The 17385-nt window shown below is 39.7% G+C and overlaps 1 protein-coding gene across 1 annotated transcript in view; it reads left to right on the top strand.

Moving 5' to 3' along the window:
• Window positions 1-17385, top strand: part of PRTFDC1 (phosphoribosyl transferase domain containing 1) — a 63075-nt gene that overhangs the window by 5870 nt on the left and 39820 nt on the right. Inside the window, exon 3 of the mRNA XM_024216010.3 lies at window positions 4667-4850. Within this exon, the coding sequence (XP_024071778.1) occupies window positions 4667-4850 (184 nt within the window). The remainder of the gene's footprint in view (window positions 1-4666; window positions 4851-17385) is intronic.

The following is a 17385-nucleotide window of genomic DNA, read 5'->3' as shown; positions in this document are numbered from 1 at the left end:
TGGAAAAAGAAAAGACCTCTTTGCTTGAGAACTTTCTCCCTAACCCATTTGAAAGGACTGCTGCAAACAATGGAGGAGTTGGAGCTTCTTAAAAGAATCATAGCATATCAGGGTTGGAAGGGACCTCAGAAGGTTATCTAGTCCAACCCTTTGCTCAAAGCAGGACCAATCCCCAGACAGATTTTTGCCCCAGATCCCTAAATGGCCCCCTCAAGGATTGAGCTCACAACCCTGGGTTTAGTAGGCCAATGCTCAAACCACTGAGCTATCCCTCCCCCTTATAAAGGTTGAAAGAATCTATCATAATGGAAAGTGTTAGGAAACGTAAATATAATGGCCACTAAAAGCTCCCCCATAAGAAAACCCACCTACTCAAAGCTACATCTACATTGGAGTTGTCAGCTGTTTATGAAAACAGGTGTCAATTATAGCTCTCCTTCATTCTCTGTTCCTCCAGTCAGTGTAGAAGTCAGTTGTTCCTTTATTGTGATTAGAGTCAGCTGACTAGAACAGGCGTACTTGTGGCATCTTAGAGACTAACAAATTTATTTGAGCATAAGTGTTCATGGGCTACAGCCCACTTCATCAGATACATAGAATGGAACATATAGTAAGAAGATATATATACATACAGAGAACATGAAAAGCTGGAAGTTGCCATACCAACTCTAAGAGGCTAATTAATTAAGATGAGCTATTATCAGCAGGAGAAAAAAAACTTTTGTAGTGTTAATCAAGATGGCCCATTTCAGACAGTTGACAAAAAGGTGTGAGGATACTTAACATGGGGAAATAGTTTCAATTTGTGTAATGACCCAGCCAGTCCCAGTCTCTATTCAAGCCCAAATTAATGGTATCTAGTTTGCATATTAATTCAAGTTCAGCAGTTTCTCGTTGGAGTCTGTTTTTGAAGCTTTTCTGTTGCAAAATTGCCACCTTTAAGTCTGTTACTGAGTGACCAGAGAGGTTGAAGTGTTCTACTGGTTTTTGAATGTTATGATTCCTGATGTCAGATTTGTGTCCATTTATTCTTTTGCGTAGAGACTGTCTGGTTTGGCCAATGTACATGGCAGAGGGGCATTGCTGGCACATGATGGCATATATCACATTGGTAGATGTGCAGGTGAACGAGCCCCTGATGGCGTGGCTGATGTGATTAGGTCCTATGATGGTGTCACTTGAATAGATATGTGGACAGAGTTGGCATCGGGCTTTGTTGCAAGGATAAGTTCCTGGGTTAGTGTTTTTGTTGTGTGGTGTGTGGTCTCTTAGAGTTGGTATGGCAACTTCCGCCTTTTCATGTTCTCTGTATGTATATATATGTTCCATTCTATGCATCTGATGAAGTGGGCTGTAGCCAATGAAAGCTGATGCTCAAATAAATGTGTTAGTCTCTAAGGTGCCACAAGTACTCCTGTTCCTTTTGCTGATACAGACTAACACGGCTGCTACTCTGAAACCAGTCAGCAAACATCATATGCTCAACCTTCCTTCCTACTAGGATATAACTGTAAATTTGGTTAAAATTGTTGAACTCTGTTGTCTCTCTCCACACCAGCAAGACAAACCTGGGGTTAGAGCAAGGAACAGGATTGAATTTACTTTGATGTTCATTGTCAAATATATGGCTGAAACTCGTTGTGTAGAGAGAGATCAAAACTGCAGAAAATACTTGTAATGAGAATACAACTACATTTTGTCCATATTTTATATATAAACTGGAGCTTAATAAGTTCCTGTCTGCACTAGAGTTTAAACTCTTACAAAATATTTTAGTAAAGTAATCTATAATAGTTATGATTTGTGAAATACTTTAACATAATTCATTCCTTTCCACTCTGATCAGTTAAATTATGTTAGCACCCTGCCAGTAAAAATGAAGGTTAAACATTTTTTCCTGAAATAGTTTGAATTCTAGTATAGGGGAAGCCTCAGGGACAAAATGTCGGGGTCTTTTCAAGTTGGAATAATCCATGATGCAAAGTATATAGTCTTGGACACTAAAGCTGGGGGACAAGGAGATATTTAAAGAATCATTCAGCATTTATTTCTGTTTCTGTCAACATGCTTGAAATGTAAAAGTGACCTAAAGCCAACCATTTCTTTACCAGATTATCAAAATGTTTTGAGTATCTAGCCTAAAAAGTTGTGAAAAGTAGCTTTGTTTATATCCACCCAATTACACAAAACAACAAAAACCCTCTAAGAAGTTAAAAAAAATAAAGACGGGAAAGGAGGGAGTGTAATTTATAAACAGAGGGCTAGAAAAAAATTATGGATAGACACAGATCACTAAGGCCTGGTCCACACTAACCCCCCACTTTGAACTAAGGTACGCAAATTCAGCTACGTTAATAACGTAGCTGAATTCGAAGTACCTTAGGGTACATCTATACCCAGCCGCTAGTTCGGCGGCTGGAAATCGAACTTCTGGGTTCGACTTATCGCGTCTTGTCTGGACGAGATAAGTCGAACTCGGAAGTGCTCGCCGTCGACTGCGGTACTCCAGCTAGACGAGAGGAGTACCGCGGAGTCGACGGGGGAGCCTGCCTGCTGCGTCTGGACCGAGGTAAGTTCGAACTAAGGTACTTCGAACTTCAGCTACGTTATTCACGTAGCTGAAGTTGCGTACGTTAGTTCCAATTGTGGGGTAAGTGTAGACCAAGCCTTAGTTCGAACTTACCACGAGTCCAGACGCGGCAGGCAGGCTCCCCCGTCGATGCCGCGTACTCCTCTCGCCGAGCTGGAGTACTGGCGTAGACGGCGAGCACTTCCGGGATCGATCCGGGATCGATTTATCGCGTCTAGACAAGACGCGATAAATCGCTCCCAGAAGATCGATTGCTTACGGCCGGACCAGGAAGTAAGTGTAGACCTGCCCTAAGTGTCTTCCGTCACTGTCTCTGTGAAAGACTTTCCCACAATTTCAGACTTTCCTTTAGAGCAGGTAATGCTGAAGAAGACGGAGAAAAATGCAGTTACCTCACTATTTGTGCTATTTTTACATAAACAAAAGGGGAACTTAAATGTATTTGAGGTCAGACTAGATGATATAAATTCATACCTTAAAATCTATGAATATTCACTCTTTTGATCTATTTTTGGTATATAGAATTTCTTCTTTGCATTGCATAGATATGAAACTGAAAGAAACTTTGACCTTTTTAAATTGTAGCTATGGTAATTTATTGTTGGCAACAGAAATAAGAAAAATGAAAAGAAATATTGTCTTCTTCGGAGTATATTCTTCCCTTACACATGCTGTGCACATACAGTAATTTCCAATGATTTATTTTTTGTGTATATGTGGAGAAAAATGGACTCCTATGTCACTGTGGACCAGCAAAGAGCAGTTTATAGCACAAATGTGGTAGTGAAATCCATATGATAAATTACAGAATCATATAATAAATTGCATTTGGCCTATACCTCTGATTTCCTCATCTGCACTCTGGCCACTAGTCCATCTTTATTGGGACTACACTATAATGCCAAGTAGCTACTGTTTTTATAAGCAACCTGAAAAAATTGTTTTTCTTCTTCTCGACCAAGTGTAGCATTTTTCCTCAAAATTGCACTGGTCTGAGGTACAGGATGGCACTCTTGAATCTTGGATCAGTACAGGTTTCAGGTCTGATATTTCACAAACCATCTTTGCTAGAGGCTAGAAATGGAGGGCTAGTTTTAAAAAATAACTAATGATTTTTGAGTGTTTGACCATTAGAGGCACACTAAAGAGGCCTGATAATTTCAGAAATGCTGAGTCACCCGCCCTCTGAAAATTGGACCCATTTAAGATATTTTCAGATGGGCTTACCAAAATATGAAGCACCCAAACTCACTAGTTAGTTTTGAAGATTTAAGCCAAGAAGTTTATCCCATATAAAAGCTGGGATCCTGCTCATTCTAATATGCCACATTCTGTTGACAAAGGAGACACATTGTTAATAAGAATACAGATCAGTAAATTATTAGATCTTTAAATCCCCAAAGTAACCAGTAAATAACTCTGACTCTTCCTATCTTGCTGTGTGACCTTGGGCAAGTCACTTAGCTTCTCTGCATCTAAGTTTGTCTTGTCTGCAAAATGGGGATAATGATTTTACCCTTTGTAAAGTGTGTTGAGATCTCTGAATAACATTATATGTGTTGCTTGTAAGTATTTTTATTTATTTATTTAATTTTACTAAAATGCAAGTGTAGCTTTTTCTTTAGTCTGTGAGTTTATGTAATTTCTGGTGTTTTTCTTCTTTATCTTGCACCTTTAAGCGGTTACTCTTAGCAGTTTGCATAACAAAGTGTGTGATCATAGAGAGAGACTTTACATGAATGTGGGATGCTGTGTAAAGCTGATGGCCTAGTTTGCTCAATCACCCAAAAAGTCTTCTTTATAATAATATTTATTGCAACATATTATTCCAGTTGTGTAATCAGGGGAATGTGTCTAATGATAATTTCCAGCCTGTGTTATACACATTCTGAATCCTGTATTGATTAGATTCCTTCTTGTATCTGCCTGTTGTGCAGTTGATCAAAAGCCCACTAAAGTCAGTGAGGGAGTTGAATGGGCTTTAGATCAGGCCATGCATGATTTCTAGATATTTTTGTATAACTCCATGAAAAACCTGTGGTCTGCATCTTACATTATATTTATCCTTTATTTCAGGACAGAATGCCTGGCCAAAGACATCATGCAAGACATTGGAGACAATAACATTGTGGTTCTCTGTGTACTTAAAGGTGGCTACAAGTTCTGTGCTGACCTTGTGGAGCATATTAAGACTCTCAGTAGAAATTCAGAAAGGTCCATCTCCATGAAAGTTGACTTTGTCAGACTGAAAAGTTACCATGTAAGTCAACAGTTCAATTATATAGATTATTTATAAATTAAATAGTGATTTGATTCCAGTAATAAAATAGAGGTTTGTAGATGAAGAATGTAAAAAAAATTACATAATACATTTGCAAAAAGTATCAGTTTGAAAAATTCCTTTGTTTATTTTTTTTATCCTTTTTCCCTATAATGCATTAAACATATGATTGTACTAACTTAATGGATAAATATGAGTGATGTATGAGACATCTTAAAGGTAATTATTTTTCACTTGCGCAGTTTTCATTTCTGCATTCAGAAATTGACTCAAGCATCGAGTCATATAATCTGTCAGTCAGCTGCGTTTATTTTCTATAAAGCCAATTTCACATTCTTTCATTTCCCACCCCCTCCAGTAATTCTAAATCTTCCTCAATTTTAGCTGTTAAAGAATAGAAAAATTATTGAAATATTTTACTCAGTGTGTCATAAAAATGGAAAGTATATATAATAGCAATCTATGCCACTAGATGATGGTGGTGCTTTGTTGTAAAATTAAATAAGACATTTGGTCAAGTCCAGTCTTAATGTCAGAGGCTAGAGCCCTCATTAACTTGTGAGAGAGTTATGTAATAGTGATCCACTGATTTTAGTATGGTAATACTAATAAGATGGCCTATTTGGAGCTACATCTTTTTTGGGAACATGTTATGATTTCCATTTTTATAAGCTGCAAATTTGAATTCCATCCTGCATTTCATTATCTATAGCAGTGGTTTTCAAACTTTTTTTCTGGTGACCCAGCTGAAGAAAATTGTTGATGCCCGCAACCCAAAGGAGCTGGGGGGATGAGGGGTTTGGGAGGGGCCGGGGTGAAGCCAGGGAGGAAGGGTTTGGGGTGCAGGAGGGGGTCAGGGCTCTGAGGTGGGGCTGAGAGGTTTGAGGTGCAGGAAGGGGTTCTGGGTTTGGGAGCAGGGGCACGGGTTTACCTCAGGCAGCTCCCAGTCAGTGGCACAGCGGGGGTGCTAAGGCAGGCTTCTTGCCTGTCCTGGCACCGCGGACTGCGCTGTGCCCTAGAAGCAGCCGATTCAGTTCCTAGGTGGAGGCATAGAATCATAGAATATCAGGGTTGGAAGGGACCTCAGGAGGTCATCTAGTCCAACCCCCTGCTCAAAACAGGCCCAATCCCCAGACAGATTTTTGCCCCAGATCCCTAAATGGCCCCCTCAAGAATTGAACTCACAACCCTGGGTTTAGCAGACCAATGCGCAAACCACTGAGCTATCCCTCAGGCATGCAAGTGGCTCCACATGGCTCTCACTCACAGGCACCACTGCCACAGCGGAGCCAGTTCTCGGGGTGGGGGCAGCATGCGGAGCCCCGTGGCCCCCCTGCCTAGGAACCAGACCTGATGCTGGCTGCTTCCGGGGCGCAGCGCGGTGTCAGAACAGGTAGGGACTCACCTGCCTTAGCTGGGCAGCACTGCCAACAGGACTTTTAACGGCCCAGTCGGCGGTGCTGACCAGAGCCGTCGTGACCCAGTGCCTTACATTCCGTGACCCAGTACTGGGTCGCAACCTGCAGTTTGACAACCACTCATCTATAGTATGAGCCAAATCCTAGAAATAGTTTACAGCTCAAGTGGCAGGGGCTGCACACTAGCGATCTCAGCAGGGGGTTAGGGTGAAGTAAGAAATACTTTCCCCTTCCATTAAGGAGTGGCAGTAAAACCTCTGTGCAGCCTCAGGGTTAGTAACCCCTCAAAATACCCGTGTCTTTATTCCATTGGGAATGGTTGGTGCATCCGCATAGTCATAGATGCAGTGACGTCACCCCTTTTCTGACCTTCCAACCCCATCCTGAACACTTGCTGCAGTAGAACAGCACTGATTCCACTAGGTGACCACAGTCCTAGTGAGGTCAAAATTTGGCCCTTGGACTGTGAAAGGAAGTTTCCACATGAGAACCAATTTGACACATGAAGCACATGTATAATAAAAAGATGTCACCATTTTTAAACTATTTAACAGTATACAAGTAAAGTCTGCGAATTAGCTAAAAGCAGTGGGGGGAAAATTTTTGTCTTATTTGAGGGCATATAGAAATTAAGTGAATTTTCAAGAGGGTTATTTACATAGTTTACACAAATACTAGATTAATATTGAAGTGCTGGTTGCTTACATTGATTTTACTTTAGAGGGGCACCTGGCAGTTGTTCTGTTGGGCTACCCTTCATCATAAGAACATAAGAATGGCCATATTGGGTTAGACCAATGGTCGATCTAGCCCAGTATCCTGTCTTCTGACAAAAACAACGAGGAGTCCTTGTGGCACCTTAGAGACTAACAAATTTATTTGGGCATAAGCTTTCATGGGCTAAAACCCACTTCATCAGATGCATGGAGTGGAAAATACAGTAGGATATCAATACACAGCATATGAAAAGATGGGAGTTGTCTTATCAAGTGGGGGGTCAGTGTTAATGAGCCAATTCAATTAAGGCAGAGTGGGCTTTTCTCAACAGTTGACAAGAAGGGAGGAAAAATCACTTTTGTAGTGCTAATGAGTTCAATGTAATCAAGGTGACCCATTTCAAACAGTTGACAAGAAGGCGTGAGTATCAGCAGAGGGAAATTAGTTTTTGTAGTGACCCATCCACTCCCTAGTCTTTATTCAGACCTAATTTGATGGTGTCCAGTTTGCAAATTAATTCCAGTTCTGCAGTTTCTCGTTGGAGTCTGTTTTTGACGGTTTTTTTTTGTTGAACAACTGTTTCTTAGTCTGCATTTCTTTCTCTGCCACTTTTTCCTTACTCACTTTCTCCATTTTATTTGCGGTTGGATTTTTATTGTTCTCTAGTTGTTTTACTTTCTCTAACTCACTCAGTTTCCACACACTGTTCTTCTCACATAATTGACCCTGCTTCCTTTTAACATTTCTTCACTGTTCCCTGTTTCTCTTCTCCTCAAGGGTACCCTGCAGCTGTCACTACACTTCCGTCAGCTGTATCCTTCTCTCTGTCCAAATTCAGTAGCCATTTTCAACTCCTGTAAAAACTGGTCACATTTTGATGAGTTGTCTTGTTCCAACTTCAGCATTTAGTACTAAAAGGTTAGTCAATTATAGACATTATAGGTGGAAAGGGGTAACTTTTAATTGCATTGCAATTTGGGTTAAGGTTAGAGATGAGAGCAACAAGGGTGATGTCGTGGTTGACATCTGCTATAGACCACCGGACAAGAAGGAAGAGGTAGACAAGGCTTTCTTCGGACAACTAACAGAAGTTTCCAGCTAACAGACCCTGGTTCTCATGGGAGACTTCAAGCACCCTGACATCTGCTGGGAGAGCAATACAGCAGTGCACAGACAATCTAGGAAGTTTTTGGAGAGTGTTCGGGACAACTTCCTGGTGCAAGAGCTGGAGGAATCAACTAGGGACCGTGCTCTTCTTGACCTGCTGCTCACAAACAGGGAAGAATTGGTAGGGGAAGTAAAGTGGGTGGCAACCTGGGCAGCAGTGACCATGAGATGGTCGAGTTCAGGATCAGAATACAGACCTTGGACTTCAGGAAAGCAGACTTTGACTCCCTGAGGACACCAGAAGTGATGGTGGCGAGACACCACTAGATGAAGGTGCAATGGTGAACTAGAGCTAATTCCCAGGATGGCCAGCAGGAGGTGCCAAAGTGGTGAGTTGCACCTGGTTACACAGGGCATGCTGAAGACTTAAAAAAATAAAAAAGAGCTAGGTAAGAGAGTGATTGAGGGTGAAGGAGAAAGAGGGAATTAAATTTGAAGTGAGAGAAGACAGGTATCAAAAAGGAATGGGCTGAAGAGAACAGGTTACTGAGTAGAAGACAATAGTGTGAGACCACCTCAAAGTCTAAGATTTGGGTGTCAGGAATAAAGGATTGGGGGAAAGAAGGAGTCATGATGATGAGGCAGGGATAAAGGAGGATGAAATTGTTTCAAATTCCTTCTTTACAATTTAGCGATTTCTTAAGTGGAGAGGGTTTGAGTGGACTTAAATAAATACAAGAGCCTCCAACGGTTGAAGGCACAAGAGTCAGTCCAGGAAAACAAGTAGAGCAATCTAGCAAGGAAGAGAGTTGAGTTGAAAAAAATGCTTTAGAGGAAAGTATGCAAAGTCCCTAGATTTTCTCCAAAGGTGCTAAGCAATCCATGAACTGGAAGGGAAATTGATGTATCAGGTTTGGAGTTGGGTAGGATGGACAGAGTGATAGGAGGGTGAACTGAAAGATTCAGGAGTGGTGGTGAGGGTGGAGTTTGAAAGTGGAGAATATGGAATTAACAGATTTTATGGACTTTCTGCATCCTCTGTTACTCTGTTTCTGATGAAGAATTCAGTATTTCTTTATCAATATCTGGAGCTGTTCAGTCTTCTCTGTAATTACATGATACAAGGGAAACTGTGCTAGGTTTAAAAAAATCTCAAATTTTGTTGATGAGATTTTTGTAAGTATCACAATGACATGATTTTATGCAGTGAAGAAATATACAGCACTGGCTAGTAATGAGGCTGAGAAAGCTCTCCTTTCCCTACATTCTTTTCTAATGATTTTAGTTTAATCTTGTTCAGATCAAAATGAAAGAAAGTGACCTGCTGATAGTTTCGAAAACTGTGTATTGGACAGCAGCTGAATTGCAATTTTCAGTACATATTATATTCAGATGCAGGTTACCGGGATGACTTTGTATTGTCAATTTGATACCTGAACTGCAGATTCTGAAAACATATTTTTCAATTGCTGGTGGCAAGAAAGTAACCTTTTTAAATTGTCTCCCAAAATATAAATAAACTTCAAAAGGAGTGTTGTTTTGCTAAAGTATAAATCATGTGGAGGAAATTGTGGTGGATTATGTGGATTGAGCCACTTCACTTAAGCCTTTGAAATTAATCAAAAGTTTTTATGGCTTCCAGAACATAACTGATTTAAAAAATGTGACCTCTGAATAGCAATCCAGACATAATAGTCACATTGATGTGTGTACACCAGCAAATACATTGACGTTATCTGTACCCTCTTCAGCATCCAGTTGTTTGAAATATATTTACAACTGTTGATTATTAATTTTGGCATAAACAGAAGCATTTGTGCTACAAAACCCTGAAAACAACAAAACAGGCATTGTGCTTTACACAGATCTGAACATTGTAGTCTATATGAGGCCATATCAGTAAATGGTTTTGGTAAATCTGTCTGCTGTAAGAGTATAGAAGCACAGACTTTTTATATATGTTTTAATGCAGTAACGATTAAATTTATATGCCAATTAATACAAATAGTAAAATTATATTTTTCTACCCTATAATTTTACATTTATCATCACTCAGTCCTTACAACTAAGGCCTTGGCTACACTTGCGAGTTACAGAGCAATAAAGCAGCCACGGGTGCCCTAGCTCACTCCCCGTCCACACTGGCAAGGCACGTAGAGTGCTCTGACTCCACAGCTACAGCGCTGCTGGTACTCCACCTCGGCGAGTGGAATAACGTTTGCTGCGCCCCTGCTGGAGTGCTGCGGCACCAGTGTGAACGAGGTGTTGCGTAACTGCGCTGTGATCAGCCTCCGGAAACGTCCCATAATTCCCTTAAGTCAAGTGGCCACTCTTGTCATTGTGAAGTCGGCTGCAGGAATGCGGAAATGCCCTTTCAAAACTCCGTTTCAGAGAAGCCAGCTGCTTATCAGCTCTGAGAAAAGCAAACATTTACTGTTTGCTTTGAGTGAGTGAGAGAGAGGTGGGGAGTGAGGGGGGGGGGTCTGAACTTACAAGACAGCATGCGGACACTCAGCACCCCAAAAACCCACTCTCTCTCCCCCCACATACACACAACACACTCCCTGTCATACTTCACCCAACCCCACCCCCCCATTTGAAAAGCACATTGCAGTCACTTGCATGCTGGGATAGCTGCCCATAATGCACCGCTCCCAATGCCGCTGCAAGTGCCACAAATGTGGCCACGCCAGTGCGCTTGAAGCTGTCAGTGTGGACAGACTGCAGCACTTTCCCTACTGAGCTCTACAAAGGCGGGTTTAACTCACAGCGCTCTACATCTGCAAGTGTAGCCATGCCCTTAGAAAGCTCAACAACTTAAATTATCAAAGTATAATCATAGTAGAAATGTATATAAAATAAACATACATGCATTGTGTAATAAGCAATGACTGTTTCTATTCTATATATCATTGGAATGGAGCTCTTTCTTTAAGGAAAAAATCAAGACAATACTTACATATGAAAACAGTAGTCAAATTTAGAGAATCTAAGAAAAATGGGTTGTATTTGTCAGTGCTTTCATTCATTTAACTAAAGAAGCTCTAAAGAACACTTTTTAGGTTTAATGATCCATGGCTGCATCCAGACTCTACACTAGAACTATAGTTGTCAGGCATCCACACACATGTGGCATGGGAAATAGAACTCATGACCTTCTGCTTCAAGAACACATACTTCTTGAGGTAAAGGAGAATCTCCATTAGTTCAAGTGATTAGAGGGTTTTTTTGTTATTTTTTTTTTTTTTGAGCAGGAGCAGAAAGTTTGGAGTTCTGTTCACTGTGTCTCATATGTGGTTTAGTTGATGTAACTGTGTTGTCTTCGTTCACAATATGTGACCATGGATTAATTACAGATTGGCGCCTGCCTGGTGGAATGAATTCCTGTAAACCATGAGGCCAAATTTTACACTAATTTAAAATGAATGTCATAGGGTTGCATGAGGGGTAAGTCAGTGCAGAATTTGGCTGTACATGTTCCAAATCAGCTCTACATCAAGTTCTACCTTAAAAGTAATTTGCAAATAAATATTTGTGCTCTTAGCAAAATGTGTTGTTTTTAGCTGGATAGAAAAACATAGCAAGTAGAAGAGGCCATTCAATACCCAACTAAATTGAATGTAACTTCTTAATTTTTACTTTGGGTCTGCCACTGTTGTATGGTGTATTTTTTACTAAATTTCACACCTTTCAAAGGGCATTTGCCCCAATTTGATGTATAAATAATTTTTAGAAACCCTTTTCAGGTGCACAGGTTGGGCCCAATACTGTCAGGTGATAAGCATCTCCTGCAACTCAGTGTTGCAGGGTTATATTCTTAGTTTCTCATTTTCTCAGAAGTTAGTGCACAATGCTTTTTTTATGCTTTTATGTGATTGCACTAGTCCACAGAAGCCACTGTGTCATGAAATACTGGACTTTAAACATGTCTCAAAGCCGAGATGAAATACTGATCAATGTGTCTCAGTCCAGTGCCATTTTGTAGGAAGAAGGAAACATTTCACTAGCATATTTTTTAAATGGCAGATGTTGGAAGCAGCTAAGGTTTCTGATATATTAAAATACATTGCAATGGAGATGGGATTAATGGTGAAAAGAATAGGTGAGCCATCAAAGTGCATGATAACCTCCACATATTAATATCTACATGTATATATTCATATGAATATATTGATTTTACATACAAAAGATTATTTTAAAATAATTTTGCAATTTTAAAGTCAAGCACTCAAAGGTTAAGAAATGCCAGAATTTAGCTTGCCTGTGCAACAACAATATAGCCCACTTGTGCATATACATTATAATGCAGTCTTGTTTTACATCCCATAGAAATGTTGTGGTAGAACCAGGAATAGAAATTAGCACTCCTTGGCTCCAGTCCAGTTCTTAAACACAAGAAGATGTCTTTTCCTTCTTGCAGCTTTCTCCCGCATTCACTGTCCATCCTGTGCACTGAATGAAGCAAAGGTCTTGTAGAACAAGCATGGGATCATGTAAGTAAAGTCTGTATGATGTTGCATGTACAAACAAGAGCTGTTGTATGGGCAACCTTCTTTGTGGCATTTCCTAACTCCTGAGAGCTTAATTTTGCAGCCATCATGTTCTTTTATCCAAGTATTTTGTATGTAACTTCCTTTGCTTTTTAAAAAGCAAACTGAAAAAATCAGATATTCTGTTATGTGGAACCATAGTGATCTGCAGGTTTGGACCCCAGCAAAGACCTGTATCTTTTGAGCTAAAGGAGTAACTGGTAGTAGTAGTCTGTTATGCTCTGTGGATCAGTCACTAGAGGGGGATGCCACACACCCCTGACTGTTCATTCAGCTATTTGCTAGACAGCAAAGAATGTTGGGAATCATTATTCCGGGGTTGAAATCATGGTTCTCGAAAGAAATGTGGCTTTGTGGTACAGCCAGCACAGGTAAGCATATAGATTTTGCACATTCAGCATGAAAGGCTACATAGGTGAGACTCGGGTTTGCCATATTAGAGAGAGAGTTCTATTACCAGATCTACCAAAAATGAACTTGTGCAACCTTTCAGGTACCTCATCTATAAAATGGAGGGAATGGTACTTGCCTGCCTCCTAAGGTAGAGTTGTGTGGCTTTGCTCAATAGTCAGAGTTCTGAAGTGCCCACAATTATTAACATTACTCAGCGGAAGGTCTCCTTATGGCTCCTAGGCCAAAGGCAGGGACAGGAGTGGTGCATGTGTCTTATATGAAGCTCTAGTTGTTTGCATACCATGTGGGAGCAGTTTGGGACCTGGAGCATGCTCACCCTGGATGAGGGAACTGGACACATACTCAGGGCTGAGTTCAGATCTTAGCTGTCTCTAAAAAGCTTTACTGAGCATGTGCAAATGTTGATTTTCCAGAGGGTTATAATGTGGCAAATCTGAGCAGATTTTCACAGGAAGAGCAAAAGACACCTCCCTGACCTCAGTACTAGCTGCCTGAAAAATTTCGAGTTCCTTCTCCAAAGCTTACAGGTGCTCAGGCTCTTCAAAGAAATGACCGGATAGTCTTTTAACGTGGCAATTTTACCTGTTTTCTCTAACCTTGTTCTCAGAAGTGGCCAAATGTTTTTGCTAATACTTAAGAAAAAATCAGCATAAGGCAAAAACCAGGCATGGAAAAGTTCAACCCAAACTATTCAAGTGTGGCAATGTTATAATGTGGGGCGGGGCAGGACAAGGAGGAAGAAGAAGGGTATAATGTAAAGTGTTAGGCAACTTTAACTATAGCATGCCAGCTACATCTATAATACTACAGATATGCATACCTGGTGGTTTGGTATAAAGATTTTATGAGAATGAGTGTTGGATGGCCACATACAAAGAAGTGGCAAAACCTCAAGTGAGTTATGTAGGTCATCCCAAACCACTGAGAGTAAAAGCTTTATACCACACTGTGCTATCGTAGTCTGCATAGGCTACACAGCCAAAATTTTCAAACCTGGGTTCTTGAAATTAGCTAAGTTCAAGCAGCCTAATTTTGAAAATGTGCTCACCACTAGCAGCATTCATTGATTTCAGTAGGATTTGTGGGTGCTCAGCATTGCTGAGAGTCAGGCCACTTACATTTAGGTACCTACATATAAATTTAGGGGGCTAACTTTAGGCATCCTCATTTGAAAATTTTGACCATTGTATATTATTGCTTACTTACATTATGATAGTGCTCTGAAAGCGACAGGACCCCAATACATAGTAAAACACAGTTTCTTCCCCAAAGAACTTACAACCTAAGAAGACAAGCAATAAATAAAGAAGGGTAGGTGAGAAAGATAAAAATATACAAACAGTATTTTAAAAGGACATCAGCTATCCCCAACTGACTCTCTCCATAGCTTTTATTAGTTGTGTAATTTCTTAATAATTTCATGGTAGATTACATAGGAAAACAATTTCAGAAATGTTTTAAAAAATATTGATGCTATTTTTCTTACCCTCTGCCTATAAAAGTATATTAGTTACCATGAGCCCAACAGTATGGGCCTCAAAGGAGGAGAGAAATTACAATATATTTGAGAAATTTCTTAAAAAAACAACAACCTGAATTAGCTTTAGTATACATAATAAAATGTGATTTTAAGGTGCAGTGTCTTGGGATTTAACAAGAATAGAAACAAGTGCCACTAAAAATCTTGGAATTTCTTCTTTTCAATGGTCTAAGCTCTCATTTATAGCCCTTGCAGAATTGTGAGATATGGTCCAAGCACTGGTCCAAGACTAAATGTTGCCCATGCTGCACTTCAGACCAAGTTCAGTGTTGAGGGTAAAGAAGGAAGGATATAGTTCTGCAGAAGTTATTTTAATGACAACTGTTGGAAGCTGCTCAGAGGTTTGGAATACTAGAAATACTCCAAGTGGAGATGAATTAGTGGGCATAGTGCAGATAAGGTGATCACAAGTGTATAATAACTGCAGTTTACAATCACGTGGCTCTGTGATTTTATCTTCACATATGGAGATATATATGTTATAGATAGATGAAATAATGAACCCACACACAGTATATAGATTTGGCACCCATCTGAATTCTTTATGAATATTTTTTTTCACAGAAGGAATGAGTCAGTGTTTCAGTGATTCATATGTGAGATTTTTGGCGAAGTTGAACAGAGATAAGGCAAGGCAGAACTGCGTAGGAAACAGCAGCTTTGATTACTGTGGGGGCAGAATGAATAGAGGGGCAGCAGGAAAGGCTGCATGACAGATTTGAAATTATTGGAAAAAATCAGTATATAATACCCCTCTAGTAATACCAAAGTATTGCCTAGAGCTACTACTGGGCCCATTAATAATAGTGGCATGATTAAGAAACCTTTATTTTTATGTATTGTTTTCTATTAGTGCATTGCCTACCTGTATAATTGAGCATATTTTCCAGCTTCAGAGTTGTTTCTTTTTCTGAATCGTTTATTTTTCTTGATTTCAGACTCTAATATAGTCTTTATTAAACTATCTTCTTTGTAATACTTATTGATATTTTATGCCTCCAAATATCAGGTCTAATGCAAACTCCATTACAGGCGCTCTAATCTTGATGCAGAACTCTGTTTCTCATAGTTTAGAATATTTTTATACATTCTAATATTTTTCAAAAAAATTGATTAACTATATTATAGCAGGTATGCTCACTGTAGGTAAGATTAAATTCCAACCTCTAGTCTAAAGCCAATTTTTCATAATTTTCTCAAACACATTTCTTTAAGTTTGAAATGTTCCATCTTAGCCCAAAGGGGCATTTTACTTGGAATTTTGAGGAAACTCAGTTAAGCCATTTTGAGTTTTGTGTAGGTGAAAAATTACTTTTAAAATCAAAACTACAAAAATAACTGAAAACCAACTGAAGCTGGAAAGGTCAAACTTGGCTTGTACTGAGTTCTCAGTGAAGTCTAAACAGGAAGCCAAGTTTGAAGTAAATTAATTGTTTGTATTTTTTAAATTATAAATATCTACAGTATGAAGCTTTATGTATGTGCTATAGAATTTTTACTCCTTGTAATTTTTAAGCAACTCAGCATTTGGGACTATGTACATTCATAGATGGACCAAGTTGAAGGACAGCTATGTTCAGGGCTAGGGAAAGAAGCATTCAGGAAGTGTCCAGCCAAAAAATTCCCTATCAATAAACTTACACATTCCATTGAGATTTTTTTCATTTTTTTTAACAGGAAATTCTATACCATAGATAGCATTTATTTTATTATTTATTTAGATGTTTGCAAACCGTAACAAAAACACCAACCAACAGTCAGACCACAGGGTCAGTTACCTCAAGACTTTGTAATAGAACAACAATTTATCATACAATATCTAAAATATTAAAATTAAATCTTATTAAAATATTTGACTTCATATTCTACACAGTGTAATATAGCTACTGTAGATGGATAAATTATAACATCTGCAAATATTCAACACTATACAGATGGGACTTCTGTTCTTACCCATATTTTGAGTTCTGTGTATGTAAATGTAGATCTGTTCCTCAAATTTTACAATGCTGTGGAACTAAGAACCTATCTAGTCAATGGCCAGAACATGAGTGGTCTCCATTCTGTTGTTTAACTAAGGGCTGGTCCACACTGGGGCGGGGGATCGATCTAGGAAACGCAACTTCAGATACGAGAATAGCGTAGCTGAGTCGACGTTTCCTAGATCGAACTAAGTTTACTTACTGCGGGTCCACGCGGCGCAAGCAAGCTCCCCCGTCAACAGCGCTTCCTCCTCTTGGCGAGCAGGAGTTCCGCAGTTGACGGGGGAGCACTTCTGGGATCGATTTATCACGTCCAGATGAGACGCGATAAATCGATCCCAGAAGATCGATCTCTACCCGCCGAATCGGGTGGGTAGTGTGGACCTACCCTAAGACTTGAGGAAGTTTGAAAGCACTATGACATGTTTATACATTGACAAAATATCACGTGGTTCCTTGTTCTTATGCTAATAACACAATTTAAAGGGCATTTCTTTTAATTAAGACTTGAAAAGGAGGATAGTTAATCAAAAGAAGCCCAGGGGCTCTAATTTTCCCAAGGAATTCCATGACATGCTCTGTTGGCATTTCTTAATCCCTGTTGCTTAAAACAGATCATAGCATGTGTAATGCTCAGACAGTGCCACACCCCAGCAGTGCTGTGAGGCATAAGACAAAACAGAATACTTTGCTGCTTAAGAATGTGGAAATGCCAAGAAGTGTTGTTGTAGCATGACACTTCCCAGTTGTGTGACTGCAAGCACAGAATGTCTTTAATATTACACC

This window comes from Terrapene carolina, unplaced genomic scaffold (genome assembly GCF_002925995.2).
Source record: "Terrapene carolina triunguis isolate 2854851 unplaced genomic scaffold, T_m_triunguis-2.0 Scaffold84, whole genome shotgun sequence".
Taxonomy (NCBI): domain Eukaryota; kingdom Metazoa; phylum Chordata; order Testudines; family Emydidae; genus Terrapene; species Terrapene triunguis.
The sequence above is the reverse complement of the archived record's forward strand: the minus strand, read 5'-3'. Positions and strand labels throughout refer to the sequence as shown.